Here is a 15,147-nt window from a genome sequence, read left to right on the forward strand (position 1 = left end):
GCTCGCAGACCAGCCAGTTATTAATGTGAAAAACAAAAAGCCCTGCTAATATTCTATGATGACCACATACAAACTAAAAGAATAAATACAAGCTAAGGAAAATATTAGAGATCCTACAAATTAGTTCTGCAAACACACACAGACACACCCACAGTCCTTGACATAGTGAGGGACCCCGCAGAGTCGCTGTGAAGCAAACACGAGAAGAACGATCTGAACCTAATCCCATCTGAAAATGGAAACGTGGCTCCACATTCCTGTCACGCTTCGATTCCAGACCTCTCATCGAGGGCATTAAAGGAGTGACAACACAGACATTAGTGAGGGGAGGGGAGGGGAGGGGAGGCAGATGAAGGAAGAAGGGAGGGGCGGTGAGGCAGCAGCAGTCGAATGGGCGAGGAGAGTGACAGGTGGAGGAGAGAGTGCCTTTGCACATTCATTTGAGTTCTTGTATTGCAATTTGTGACCCTGTCATGTAGTCATTTACATCAACAGCTGAAACAGGAATACATGAAAACCCTGATGTGCTCTGAGCTGGAGATACGGCAGACGAATAAAACGTACGCTAAACAAATAGAGGTCATGCTGTGATTTCTTATTGTGGATAAAGTAAAACTGAACAGGATGTAAGAATAAATAGAAATGAATAGAAATACACAGATAACAGACGGCGTTCTCTCCCTCTTGCCTTCAATCGCTCCCTGCTGGTCTTAGGCTGTTTACATGGGGAGTGTTGTGAGGATGCTGCTGACTCGTGGTTGACATTTACTGACACGGGATTGTCCTGGAGGTTGCTGACTCATGAAAACACACAACATGCGAACTTGCGAAGGATGCTGTGAGTTTCCTGCAAATCACATACTTTACATTTCTGCTGACTCCTAAAGTATCCTCAAGTTTGGAGGTTTGTTTGCTGCCTTTCAGAAAGTTTTAGGTTTATAGCTCAGCCCCAGCAAAAAGTCTCAGAACTAAATTGAATTTCATGTTCTTGTGAAAGTGGTCAAAACCTTTGTGATGCACAATAGTGAATACTTGCAGGCTTTGCAGTTTTTAACTACTTAAAGTTAACATGAAACATGTAAGATGATGACAACATATATATATATATATATATATTCACAGAATGTGTGGGAGAGAGGACTCCAGTTATAAGACCGAACGCTCTAACAGAGTGCTTATTGACAGAGCACTGATCTAATTATGTAACTTAATAGTATAGATTTAAAGGGAGTCGGAGACAGAAGGATGCATCAGCTGTTAGGCAGCAGTGAAAGAGAAAGATGGAGCAAACAAACAAGTGTGTGTGTGTTTGTGTGTTTGTCCACTAGTATTTACTGTAGTGAATACGTGGGTGAAAATGAACGAGTGACCAAGTCGGCGAGTAAGGGAGTATGTGAAAAGGTGTGAGTGGAGAGACAGAATAAGGCTGAGAGAGAGAGAGAGAGAGAGAGAGAGCAGGAAGGAAGTGAGAAAGGAATGAAAGGCGAGAAGAAGAAAGAATGGTCGGAGAGAACGGAGAAGGAGGGATGTGGGTGTGAAAAGAACAAATGGACAGACGGTAAAAGGATGTAGGGAGACAGACACGGCGTGTGTGTGTGTGTGTGTGTGTGTTGAAGAGAGCTGGAGAATCTCATGGGAACTGGCCTATTTTTTAAATGAATGAATGCGAACACAGAGCTGCATCACATTTATGCTCTGGAACAAAAACTCTCAAGCACCAAATAGATGCACCGCAGATTGGATGTTCTGATTCAGACATGTATACACACACACACGCACACACACACACGCACACAGAAAGCATCACGTGTAACATCTGCAGATGTCTGCCACCATCGCACTTTAAAAAAAACACTTTACTCTGGCTGGGTTGAGACTGACGAAGTGACGAAATGAACATGTACATGGCAGCAACCTGTCATTTACAGTACAACCTACCAAAGCTGGACCTGTCTAATCGTGTGTGGGTTCATTTTCTTATTATTCTTATTCTGATATTAGATGTAAAGGAGTTATAGAACTGTATAGAGATGCATTATTAATCCTGGTATATTATTAATTATGGTATATTATCACCCAGCTTATTAATAGTTCACCAATTATGCCTGCGAGCTATGGATTCTGGCTCAAATAAATATGATTTGAGTTCTTGTTAATTTGCTAACCCACACTGTGTTTTAACATCTCTAGTGTAAAATAAATAAATTATTATAGACCCCGCACAGACGCGCTCATTAATTGTTCCTCTACTCAGGCTGGGTGCAACGCAGGCGATATAAACTCCATGTTCAAATAGAACTGATAAAGGGGAGAGTTGCCCTGTTTTGCTGCAAACAAAACCAACAAGAGACTGAGGAAGATTGTCTGTGCACACTCACAGTCCTCAGAAGAGATTTAATCAGGCAACACAAGTGAAAACCCCCGTGTGGGTGAATATAAAATAACTGAAACTGGGTATTAATCTTCAACTCGTGGCTACATTTTGCAGCCGCATCAGTGTTTTTGCTTCTGTTATATCACATAATTGCGTTTAAACACGCTTTAAATACGTCTTAATCTACCGAATGAACATGTTTTTCCTAAATGGCCTCTCGCTGTGAGGAGTTTGTGTGAGTAATGTGTTTCATTTGATTGGAGAGAAAATGTTCATTATTATTGAATTTCCCAGTGAAAAGGTCTGGCTGCGACTCCACTGGGGACAGTGGACGAGGCTGGCGCGATAAGCTGCTTATGAACGCTTGAAAACATACAAACACACACAGGCACACATGAAGAAAAAACAACAACTCTGTATTTTTTGGCAGTTCTCTTCACAAACAGAGTGGACTCTGCCAGCGCCTTGTGGGCCCGCCAGCAGAGTGACCATGTAAAACCGGTGTTTCGTGACATTTCCAACATGACATTTGTCTGTGGGACCATCTGTGAGGGCCAACTGGTGTGCGTCAACAACAAAATGCATCACTGTGCACTGACAACAATAGCCACTAATGATATCACAGCATATAATATCATATAAGACATCTGTGGCATATTATGCATGGTATGGTTCTGATGAATGGTAGATTTTGCCTGCATGTTGGCAAAGAGACTGAACCCAACTCGTCTGTGTCAGGGAATGCATGTGTAAAAATGTTTGATTGACCTGAGCCTCAGTGTGTGGACATTAGGACTGATTTCCCTTAGCTACAAGCACCAGATCCGTCTTCTAGAAGGTTCAAATGACTCCTTTGCACAAACTGCAAAGGACTAAAAGGACAGAATGAAAGAGCACAGGGGTTTTTCTTTCTTTCACAAACAATATTTGTTGTCCATTTTCTCTGTCCTCTCTTATAAATCTATCATCCCTTCATCCTCCTGTCACCTGCCCCGCCCCTTCACACCTCCATAACTCATCGCCGTCAATGTCACTGCTCCCTCTACCCTCTTATTTCCTCTGTTCTACACTAGCGCTCCTTTTCCGTGCCTCTCCATGCTCTATTCATCTCTTTCTGTCTTCTTTCTCCTCATTCCCCCACCGCTCTCCATCAACACAGTCTGCTGACCCACTCTGATAAGATACACACACACACACACACACACACACAGCAGTCCCCACCAGCCCACAGTGACCTTTACATGCTAGATTATGTGGCTAATTGAATCAGAATGATCCGGTGGCTAATGGGCAGGGCTGATATCTAGTTTGATCCGCTGCTGTGGCACATTGTTCTGCATTTATGACTGAACAACAGAGAGGGAATATGTATGTTCAAAAAGAAGCCCCAGTAGTGCCATCATAGAACTATTCATCTGTTCATCTATCTATGTAATCTATACACCAATCCTTCCCTTCATTCGTTGGCAGGCAGCCATGCAGCGAGGCATTCGGGGACACAACTCATCGATGCAGAAAGACAAGCAGACCAGACACACCGTGTTGACAGCTCTTTGGTTCCTGAGAGATGTATTATTGACAAATTCATCTCTCATCGCACAGACCTGTGTGACAGCGTGTATGAGTTTATGGTTGAGGCCAAGCAGGTTATTCATGTAACAACAGAGAGGGCGGGCCTGCTCCCTCTACCCTCCACTGCAGTTCGACTCAACCTGTCCTGACAATTTGTGTTTAAATATAATTTGAAAGACCAAAGTCCAGTTTCAACTGTGTCAACATATTTTGGGTCTGCAAAGTTGAGTGAACGTAGAAAATAAAGGATATCAGTGCATGATGAGCGACCACTGACTTCACCACACTTCTGTGAAAGTGGCTCAGCTCCATCGCCTCTCTGGTCTGTTTACAGCCTCTCTGTCACAATTTTCAGTCTCTGACCGGCTGCCAGGCTCTTTGTACCCCTGCTCTCTGTGCACCTGAGCCACCCAATTAAAAACGTGATCTCCAAATAGGGAAGACTGAAGAGCAAAAAAATTTCAACGAACCTCGCAGGCCAAATTCAGAGAAGAATAGCTTTCACTTAAGTGAACAGCCATGAATCAGACAGTATAGCAGATATAGGTTTTCTTGGTTGATCCCTATGCCATTTGCCGAGCGTTGATCATTTTCTCACTGAAGAAAAGACTTCAAGCAGGACAATGTGTTAATATGAACTCCCTGCTCCTCCATATGTGCCTATTTGACTTAGAGAACAGAAAATCTGTGAGCTCCATCAGTCTATTCCTGTCAAACTCCCAACTTGAGAGAACGGATTGTTAGAGCAGAGTGACAGACAATATGTGCTTTTCTGGTCTGGTTTGCATTTTTTATTCTTCTGCCAGTCTGCCAGTTTCTCTCACTGCCCTTTTCCTTCTTTCTCAGTGCCAGCCTAGTGGTTTAATCAGGGAAAGCAGCTGGGGACAGGGAGAATGGAGCTTGTCTCTAAGCCTGGCTGATTTACTGGCTCCGCAGACCTCCTTTATATCTCAGGGGCTAATAGGGCTACACATGGACAAAAAGGCAGGTGGCAGACAGACAGGCAGTCGAAGTATATCAAAGTAAGAAGAAGCAGAGAGGACGTCAATGCACCAGACAGTAAAGTTGATAAAGACTAAAACGTACGTACGTATAGTACAGATGTGGAGATACTACACTACTACTTACTTCAAGTGTGTCCCTGGTGCATTTCTCCAACTATACACCCAAAACCTGCATGTTCTAATCATATAAAGTCACACAATGTGTTCTTGGCTGACACACTGTCTGATTATACCTGTTGTTCTTTCTCCTCCACGTCTTGACTGTTTACCTGCCTGTTTCTTATTACATGTCTGTTTCTAGCAGACTGTATTGATTATAAGCTTATGTAGAAGCCCCGTCTCATCACACCTGCCCAGGCTCCACTGTCTGCATTAGTGATTGTTGCCTTCAATATTACAACATGTCTGTTAGAGATAAAATCTTTAGCTACATATCACAATTTAAGCACAGTTTTATTTCTTTTTAAAGACAAATATATAGGGAAAATGTCATTAAGTGCAAATGGACTACAGTGTAGTGTACTGTGTATCATTAACAATGCATCTGTTCCAATTAGGGTTCCAGTAAACCAGGATGTAAGTGCAAGTAATACAGTGGTTTAGTTTCTCAAACGTATGGTTTTGTTTTTTTGGTGGTTGTAAGATTTGGTTTTGTGAAGGGGCCTTGTGGGATTTTCTATGAGGCACATTTGTGGACTTTCCTTAATAGAGCAGGACAATTGACACACCTGCTGGTGATAAGTTGACACACGTTAAGATCCCAGGTGAGAACAGAAACACATTAAAATGCAGCTACACATTCAAGGTCAGTCTACGCTTGATCATAGAACTATGTAAGTTTGCAGTTCTGACATCTTCCTCCCTTTCCTGCTTTTTTAGGTAGACAACCATCTGACTGTACCACTGCTTTTAGTAGCATTTTAATATTTACATAGTACGTGGACTTTTGTGACCTCATGTAATTACCAGAGCAGTTCTGCTCACCTTTAACCTGGCTGACGAGCTTATTAGAATACCTGCTGTGCCACATCTTTACCAGTTACATCTCTAGTACAAACGTCTAATAAGGAAGCGGCACAAAGATAACAAACAGCAAGCAAATCAAACCATAACACTGCTGACAAAAATTGATTGTCAGCAGGATGAGGTCTTTAATGTCAATTCTGAAGGATGCAATTATCACCACAGTCAGCCTCGGTGGGCATTTCTGGAAATGAAAGGGCAATCAGATTTGAATTTGTAGCCCAGAGACACATATTAATGCTAGGAGTAAACACAACACAACTTAGTCACGTCGTGATTGAAGATAACTATTGACATATGCACACACACACACGTCCGTGTGAGCATATGTCGTACACATCGCGCAGGTGTTCACACATGCAAATACACAAACACGCCGCGCACTTATCCTATTGGTCTCGTCTCAGATGGTTGCTAGGCAACAGCACATATTCACAGATTGTTTACAGAGCATGTAATATAGTTCATCTCAACGGGGAGGTCAGACAGAGACATATGACACAGTCTCCTCCGGTGGAAAGATAAAAGGAATAAAAAAGGAAAGGTGGTCCGTCCCTTCACAGGCAAGTGGGCAGTAACGCGATGAGGCTACTGCTCCCTGGTGCATGGTGTGTTATGAAAGATGAAAGAAATGCCTTGTGATTTAATACTGTGCTGCTAAACCAAAGACATCTGTCTACATCGCTCTCGTGTTGAATGGGAAGGCAGGTAACACGCAGATACAGAGTCATGTATCATCATTGATTTGATTAACCCTGAGGGTGAAAGAGATGAAGAACACAATGGCAGAATGATGTAACAACACAGGCTCTCCAATTGGATCTATGGTGAAGGAAAATGACAAAGACACACATTTCAACTGCTGTGAGTACATTATTCACATTTTTTCATGTTAGGAGTTCAACGGGTCACCGGGCAAATACAATCACTGTCCATATATTCGACTGGTTGATCCGAAACAGTGTGATCAGTCATTGTATTCATTTGAGTTAAGTTTGTTAGGTGAGTTGGACTTTGTTAAGTCAGTTTGAAGATCCATCTAAGTACATTTTAACTACTATTTCACAAAATGGTTCGCAAAAAAGCATTGAAACACTTAAATCCCAGCAGATATAAACTCACATGACTGTGTTGATTCCTGAAAGTTGCTGGAACATCTGAAGACCACAGCCCACCAGGAGGGCTCTCCGAGTTGGGGGGTAGGTCAGCATCCGCCATATCACTGGGCCATCTGGACACACCAACAAAGACACCACAGAAATTAATTTCCAACTCAGCGGGACTTCACTGTCAAATATATACAGGCTTTCATAGAGTTCCATCCAGACTAAGCTACTCACCGTAACAGGTAGGAGCTAAAAGAAAAGCAGGGCCACTGTGATTTACTGCAACAAAGACTCCAGTAATTACTGGTATTAGCTGGTATTTTTGGGTCAGCTGTCATTTACTAAGCTATGAAATGACTTTGACACTGTAACTAGAATCAAAATGGATTTTTATATATCCAAAGCACATTTACAGGGAACTCACTCATTTCGTCATTTCTGGTAGCTGATAAATTCTTATTTTTAATACTTATGATTTGGACATCAGCTTAGCATTATAAACTGTGATCAAAGTGGGACACCAGTGTACAAGCATCTGCCTTTGCCTCCTTAACAAGAAGCAATACTGTTCTACTGCTGAGTCTGACCACATCCTCTCTCTTGAGAATCAGCACGGCACAGTAGCTGCCTTTTCTTCCTCCTTCAGATGGTGGACGTCTTAGCTGAGGATGAAACAAACGATTTGACCCCAGCTTTGGCCACGTGGAGTCCCACTTGGCTCAGCAACTGAGCCAGACTGTGATCCCAAACGCACACAGACAAGCAGCTCCTTTGGGAGGGGAATTCTTAATAGGGTAAGAGAGCGACAGATGAGCGAAGAAGCCTGAACACAAAGACACACGCACAATGCACAGGGAACATACAAGCACATCATAAAGAAGGATGCGCGAGTCTGCACATGTGAGATGACACTCAAAACAAGCTGATTATTTGGGAGCAGCTGTGTGTGGGAGGACTCTGGACCAGTGAACATCTCCTTTAGCTGTTTGACAAGCGGAACAGACTCGGTAAAGGAGGTGCCTTCTAACACAGAGACACATTTAAGCCTTCTTTGTGATGGCTGCCTGTCAGACCTTTGATAGAGACATTTCCATCTTTGACACCTTACTAAGCATTTTGTCCACATCACAAACTGTACAATATCACAGAGACATGCTTATTTTCTGCAGCAGTTATCTAACTCCTTAAAATGACTATGATATTACTATAAGACTACACAAGCAACCGCCATCTGCTGTATGCTCCCATACACCCACTACACACATTGTTGTAGTAGTAGCTATATTGAGATAATTATACCTCTACTTCCATGAAACACTCTTGGTGAGCGGGGGGAATACTTATTCAATGGCATTTGTTTCTCTTGAACATTTTTCCAGTGCAGCTATGTCACATTATAAGACGGAATAAGACCAGGTATTAAATCTATAAGGCAACACAGAGAAATAAATAATTCCAATCAATAAAAATGTTGCAATAATAAACAATGACTTTATTGCTTGTGCTGAGACTAGATAACATCTGAACATAATGTCATAAATAAATACATTTTCTAAAATGCAAAAACTCAGACGAAGAGGAAGTGATGCATTCAAGGGCTGAGCCATTTTCATGCTGCTAACCTGGTGCACAGCGTGCAGTGTTGATCCCCAAAGACCAGGGCAGAGGACTCTTATCTGAGAAGCCAACAGGAAAATCAGGATTCATGGCCTGAAGTCAACTATCAAGAGAGTTCAGATCTGATTTTTTCTCCAAACACATTCACATGAAGTCGATCATACGAGCAGAATTTCTCTTGTCTTCTCTACAAACACTGTGTGTGAAGCTTTGTTTCCTCATTTCAACAGCAGCCTGCTGTAATTTAAACAGAAGAGACACTGAAAAAGAGGGATGTGGGAATGAAAAACAAGCCAATAAGCCACCAGCGCAGTTCAGTAACTGCATGTCAGCATTGCACATTGAACCAAATGCGCTTTATGTGCTGCATATATTTGTTTATTTCATTGCCACAATTACAATAATTCAAACCAAATTACAAACATACCAAAGCACCACGTACACGCATTAAGCCTAAAGCTCACTACACTTTTCTTTTGTCAGTCTGATCTGTCATGCACCGCCACTACCTCTTTGATTTCCCATCTTAACAACATTCATCCAACAAATACTAATATCCTCCAGACTATTATAAGGAAGCATGGCATGTGCTTATAACAAGAACCAGCTCAATCTCCCTCTTCCTCTCCTCCTGTTTGATATACAGCGAAGGAATTTCCAATTAGCTCTTTTACTTGGCTTCCCGCCTTTGGGAAAAACCCCCAACTTCTTTGGTGTAACAGTCCCGGCTGTCAATTGAAGAACCAATTTAGCACCACTAATCCTGTCAGATGCTTCTTTTTATTCACACTTAAATCTCATGTCAGTTGGCTTAATGAAATATGCAGCGGGGAGTGAAAGGAGAAGAGGAACAAAGAGTCAGATGCCAGTTTGCTTTCCAGGAACTCTTTCCAGAATCCATTTGCAGGACTTGTGATTACAGTTTCTGTAAATCACTGAAATGTATTTCTATCCATGGGTCAAGACACGGTTAGTAGTATCAGGGGGGAAACCTTATATTGAACAATGGCCAATTAAAGACAAAGTATGGTGGTCAATGGGAGCACAAGAGAAGGTATAAAGTTATAAAGATAGAAGTTAGTCTATAAAGAGGAGTGCCACCACTTTTAAGACAGACAGGAATAGCACTTTCTACCCATCCAATCACTGCACCCTCAGAAAGTGAGTGGATGGACGCAGACTTCACTCATGTAACAAAAAGCGAGCTGCAATCAAGGGCTGAAGCCTGAGCAGGCAATCTGCAGCCCTCCTACCCCAACCTCCATCTGCCCTCTAATTATGTCTTCCACATATTTCTTCTCTTTGCTCCTTTTTCCGCTTCTCCTCTGCTTCGTCATCAGGGCAGGATCACGACACCTCACACTAAACAGTTAAGATCTGAACAGCAGCTAAGGACTAACAACAGAACAGAAACCCGGTCTAATACTTCAAAGCCTGTTTGTGGAACCACAGTGCAGCCTATTTGGTGTTTTGCCGCATTAAAAAGAAAAAAGCTTTCATGCTAAGTTAGATGAGAGGATTGATAGGTTGGCTTGACACAGTCATCTTTATGCTAAATTAACCCAGTGTATGTGTTTCTTCTGGGTCGATGCCGGCCTGTGGGGACATTTTTGAGCACAAAGATAATCTAACTGGCAGTTGTCATCCATCTCCTGGCATTCCCTTTATTTTTCAGACCATAACTACAAGCAACTAAATCACAAAATAACTTTCATGTCAACCTTCGACATGGAAGTTGTAAGACATCTTTTGACGGTGACGATGTGTCCCGGTTGATGAAAAGACTCAACAAATTGTCAGTGTGGTCATATCAAAATAGATTCCAATATTAACACTAATAGCGCTGTCGCCTCCCAGCTAGAAGGACCCAGATTTGAATCTACTGGTCAGTCGGGTTCTTTCCTGTTTGGAGTTTACACGTTGTTGCATGGTGCATGAAGTTAGGTAACTGCTGACTGTAAAGTGCCTATAGGTGTGAACGTGTGTGACTGATTGTATGTCTCTACATGTCAGCTCTATGATAGACTGGTGACCTCTGTTTGCCATAGACTGCAGTGTACACCTGGTGACTGCTGGGATTGGCTCCACTATGTGAAGGAATGGAGGAAATGGAGGAAAAGCTTCTCCGACTTCCTGGGTTTTTACAACATATTAACATATAACATATATGAATTACCATGACAAAAACTATTGTTGTGTGTACGTCAAAAAACAACTGTCCAGTTTGAGCAAACTGCGTAGATAGATAGAAACTAGATACTGCTAACAAATATCAGCAACATTGTGTTCGTAATGTCTGAGCACACCATTAAGGAGAACCAGCTGATCAAATCTTGTCAGCAGCCTAGACTCCTGTCTGCAGACTCAGAGGAGTAGCTGTGTGTATCTAAGGGCACCGAGGGGCCAATGGTTGCCAGGAGCTGGTCACCAGGCAGATGGATGGATGGATGGATGGATGGATGGAGTTACACAAACAAACAGGTGCAAAAAGTGCCAAAAGCCAAAAAGTGCAGCCAACCCAATGCAAAGTTATATGTGAATATGTTCAATACCAGAGACGTATCAGTTCTGACAGCAGATCTTACCAGAGATCTGCTATCAGAAGTGAAGCTGACCGTGCTTCTAAAACACCTCTGATTGTTGGTGTGAAAGTCAACAAAACCACCATCTTTCCAGTTCGAAACTAATCACACCAAAGAAATCAATCAATAGAGCACAGGAGATTGTCTGTCGTGTCTTAGATGCCTCTCGTGTCTGTTTCTGTCTGTTCCTGTGTACCTGTGGAAAAGGAGAGATGGATAAAGCAAAAGGCAAAGAAAGAAATGGAATATAATACTGAGCCAGACAGTTTAACTTTTCTAATTTTGATTTGAAAGTGTTGAGAAGTCACTGGTTATGTAACCCATCATAGCAGCAGTGCCACCTAATGCTGAGAGGAAGCCGCAACACACAGGCTCAAACTCCGACTTCTATTATTCAGTGGTTAGACTTTAGCTTTCCCTCCAGACACGCTGCCTGACTGTGGATGTAAAGTAATAGAAAAAAAAAAAAAAAAGAAAAAGAAAAAGAAAAGAAATTCAAGCATATACCTATTTTCTGCATAACATAAATGCTTTCCTGCTTCCAGATAGACAGCTCAGTGGCTCCACTACACCCATCCAGCAAATCTTATGCAAGAAAATCAGCTGCAGCTACATGTGATCCCAAACTGGTGGGAACAGACATAATGAGTGTGTGAGAGAGAAAAAGAGGGAGATACTGCCTAAAGGGAATTAGCAGAAACACACACACACACACACACACACACACACTTTAGATTTTCTATCCTACTATACAAAACAGATGGACAGTTTTGCTGGACACATGCTGCCACGTGCATTTTATAATGGAGGTATAACCCTTGGGAGAGGCGCCGTTGGGAAAGAGTGCAGCTGAAATACATATTTACACAAATGACTCATCAAAAATAATGTATTCTTTTCTTTTTTTTACACATCCTGTCTTATCTGCCATGTGGGGATTTTCTTCTACTGCGTCAGCGAACTAACAGTATTTGCACTGGCAGAAATTCAGTACGATGTTATTAAATAATAAAAGGAAATAATGTGGCTGCTTACGCTCTAAAAAATACTGTGGTAAGGAGTGTAAAAGAGTCTGGTTCAAGAGCCGTCTACCCATGAAGGGTTTGTCACAGGCACAGAGGGGGAATCATGATAGATCTGCTGTTGCACAACTCTTGCTCAATTATTAATAAGCTGCTTCAAACCTGCAGGGGAACAGAGCAGTGGAGAGCTTGGAGAAAGAGTCCCTTTTGTTGACTATTTGTCACTGCTGCTATTCTTCACTACTTGTTCTGCAGCACAGCGACTCGCACAAACTCCTCAGAGTCAGAGTTAGTTTGAAGACTGTTGACACGTGTTGCGAGTGGCAGCGCGTCATCTTTAAGGCTTCGTAACAAGGCGCAGCTCGGGCAGAGTGAGGCGTGGGCCTCATTAGGGACGGTTATATTTTCAGAAATATACAATTTCTTCAGACAAATTCATGGAAGTCTGTTTTTCTATATCACAGGTTGCTCAAGGACACCACAGCAGTGTTGATGGGAGAGGGGCAAGCAATGTTTTCCACCTGCATCACCCATCCCCTGCCCACCTATTTTTAATCTGCGTTTCTCAAAACTGGTTCACTGACTTGTTTAAATACAATATGATGTGAAAAACAAGTCTGGGATACGGCTGCAAACAAATACGGCACCGTACCTGCCACATATTTATCATAGAAAACTAAACGACTTAACCAGTACATTAAAATCTTAGTTAAATCAATAATAGTAAAAATAAAGGCAGCAGAATGCACGTGCACAAATGTGACTATGCACACAGCTGTGATCGGGCCAGTCATTGCAAAATGTGATTGAAGAAGCTGACACCCAGCAGTGACTACTGTGCCAGACTTTATTCAGTACTACTGATAGCGGTCTTGTACATTCATCAGTGATTTAGTCTGGAAGGGCCACAAGCAAAGCCGTATCCCAGACTGGGTGTGATTCTGGGTGTGCTTGCCTTATTTCAGCCAATATCACTGAAATCTCTCTGGATATCTGGAGTTTATGCTTGCATTTAATGTCTATATGAATAGAACTGAATCTAAGCTGAATTGAATATAAGTGAAATGAAGGGTTGAAGACCTTACAGCGAGTTCTACAAAAGGACGATATGATCGCTCAGTCACTTTCCACTTAAGTCGAGAGTCAGTCATGAAGCAGATGGCACGTATTTTGAATGCAGAGAGTGGGTCCAATCTGCGCACCAATCTGTGTAAAAGACGAGTGATGGAAAACATGAGTCACACGACCAGAGTGGTTGGAGACATCAGTGTTTCTAAGAAACTCATTGGTAAAAAAGAGCCTGTTAAGAAACAGGGGGACAAAGTGTGATCTGCATGTCAAAAGGTGCAGGGTGACCTTCATGGGTGCTGGGCGGTGCAAGTTGTGATCTGATTCTGATCTGGTTCTCGTCCAGAGGCAGTCAGACGGTTTGGTCAAATGTGTTTGTATAAGACTTTAAAAGGAAAGGAAATCAGCTGCTGACATAGAGGTTAATGCTAGAGGAAAACCACTAGGAGACAAAAGATCTGTCACTGGACATAGGCAACAAAAAATAAAAGTTATTTTTTGAAATAGTTTTCATAACGACACATTCTGGTATGATGCTTTTTCCTGACATCAGCGTCAAAGCTGCTCTTACAGATTTAGCAACATCTCATGTGTGGTTCAAAATGTTCACCGGGAGGCAAAACGAGTTTAGTGGCAAAGAACCTCTCACATTTGCTCTTTGTCAAAATCTTTTTAAACGCAGCCTCCTCTCGGCATGAGTCACTTGCTCCTCTTGTCTGAGCAGCCTTGGAACAAGTGGAGTGATTTTAGGTAACACCGAACAACTGTACCACACAGAGGCAGCAGCTTCCAGTGGGCTGAGGAAACAAAGCCTTTAAAAGATGATTCAGTAAACAAATCAATGTCTGTTCATTCAAACAAAATAATTGTTCTGAACTATCTGTGGAAAAAGATAAAGTGACAAATGAGGAAAAAAAAAAAAAGACTGTATTCTACAGCTTCAGGGGAAAGATACAAGCTGTAACACTGAGATAGAGGGTGACTGAAATCCTACATTTCTTTAGGGGAGGGTACCTCCTACTATTATATCAGGATGGCGTAACTGTAACACACAAACACATGCTGGTAATATATCGAAATGTCATGTCAGCTGCACACCTGCCCTAGTGTAAATAACACGGGACTTTATTCAGGTGCACACACACAGATAAACACACACACACATATATATATATACAAACTGATGCAGAGGCAGACGCAAAAATCAGTTGCCTATATCATCTGAATTTCTCATTTCCCTATTTCACATTACAGCCTATTTAGATCATAATTTTCCCAAAATGCATTTCACTGAGCTAATAAACCTACCTATATGGGTGGAACATTTGAGTCATAACCATTCTTGTGCTTGTTAATTTCAACTGAAGGCTCACTGGGGCCTCTGTACCCAAAACATACCAGTTCAAAAAAGCATATTTTAATTGAATACGGCATCTCCGAATGAGTCACATTTGCTCTGCTGTCGCTGCACGTGGAAGCTGGGACCTTGGAACTGCGTTTTCAGCTGAATATTGCCGCATGTTAAAGTAGCCTTGATTTCAGTCGCATTGTGCTCTGCGATTCAAATAAGTGAAAAGCTCCAGTGGTGCCATTAAAAATCTCCTTTTGTGGGTCCTCCATTTGAATGACATTTATTTGAGGCTGAAAAATTGCAGCACTCTTAAAATACGCCTCTTAGGACTTTCTGACACAGACAACCAAAAATCATTATTTACTTTTATTAAGGTGGGAATGACTTTAAATCCATTTTATAATGCTACATGTAGGAGCTACAGGTCA

At 42.0% G+C, this 15,147-nt stretch overlaps 1 protein-coding gene across 1 annotated transcript in view; it reads right to left on the minus strand.

Moving 5' to 3' along the window:
* The window catches only part of LOC113164549 (proton myo-inositol cotransporter), a 37,785-nt gene that overhangs the window by 5,196 nt on the left and 17,442 nt on the right, over nucleotides 1-15,147 (minus strand). Inside the window, exon 4 of the mRNA XM_026363893.1 lies at nucleotides 7,096-7,204. Coding sequence (XP_026219678.1) covers nucleotides 7,096-7,204 — 109 coding nt within the window. The remainder of the gene's footprint in view (nucleotides 1-7,095; nucleotides 7,205-15,147) is intronic.

The sequence above is a fragment of the Anabas testudineus genome, chromosome 23 (assembly GCF_900324465.2).
Source record: "Anabas testudineus chromosome 23, fAnaTes1.2, whole genome shotgun sequence".
NCBI classification, from domain to species: domain Eukaryota; kingdom Metazoa; phylum Chordata; class Actinopteri; order Anabantiformes; family Anabantidae; genus Anabas; species Anabas testudineus.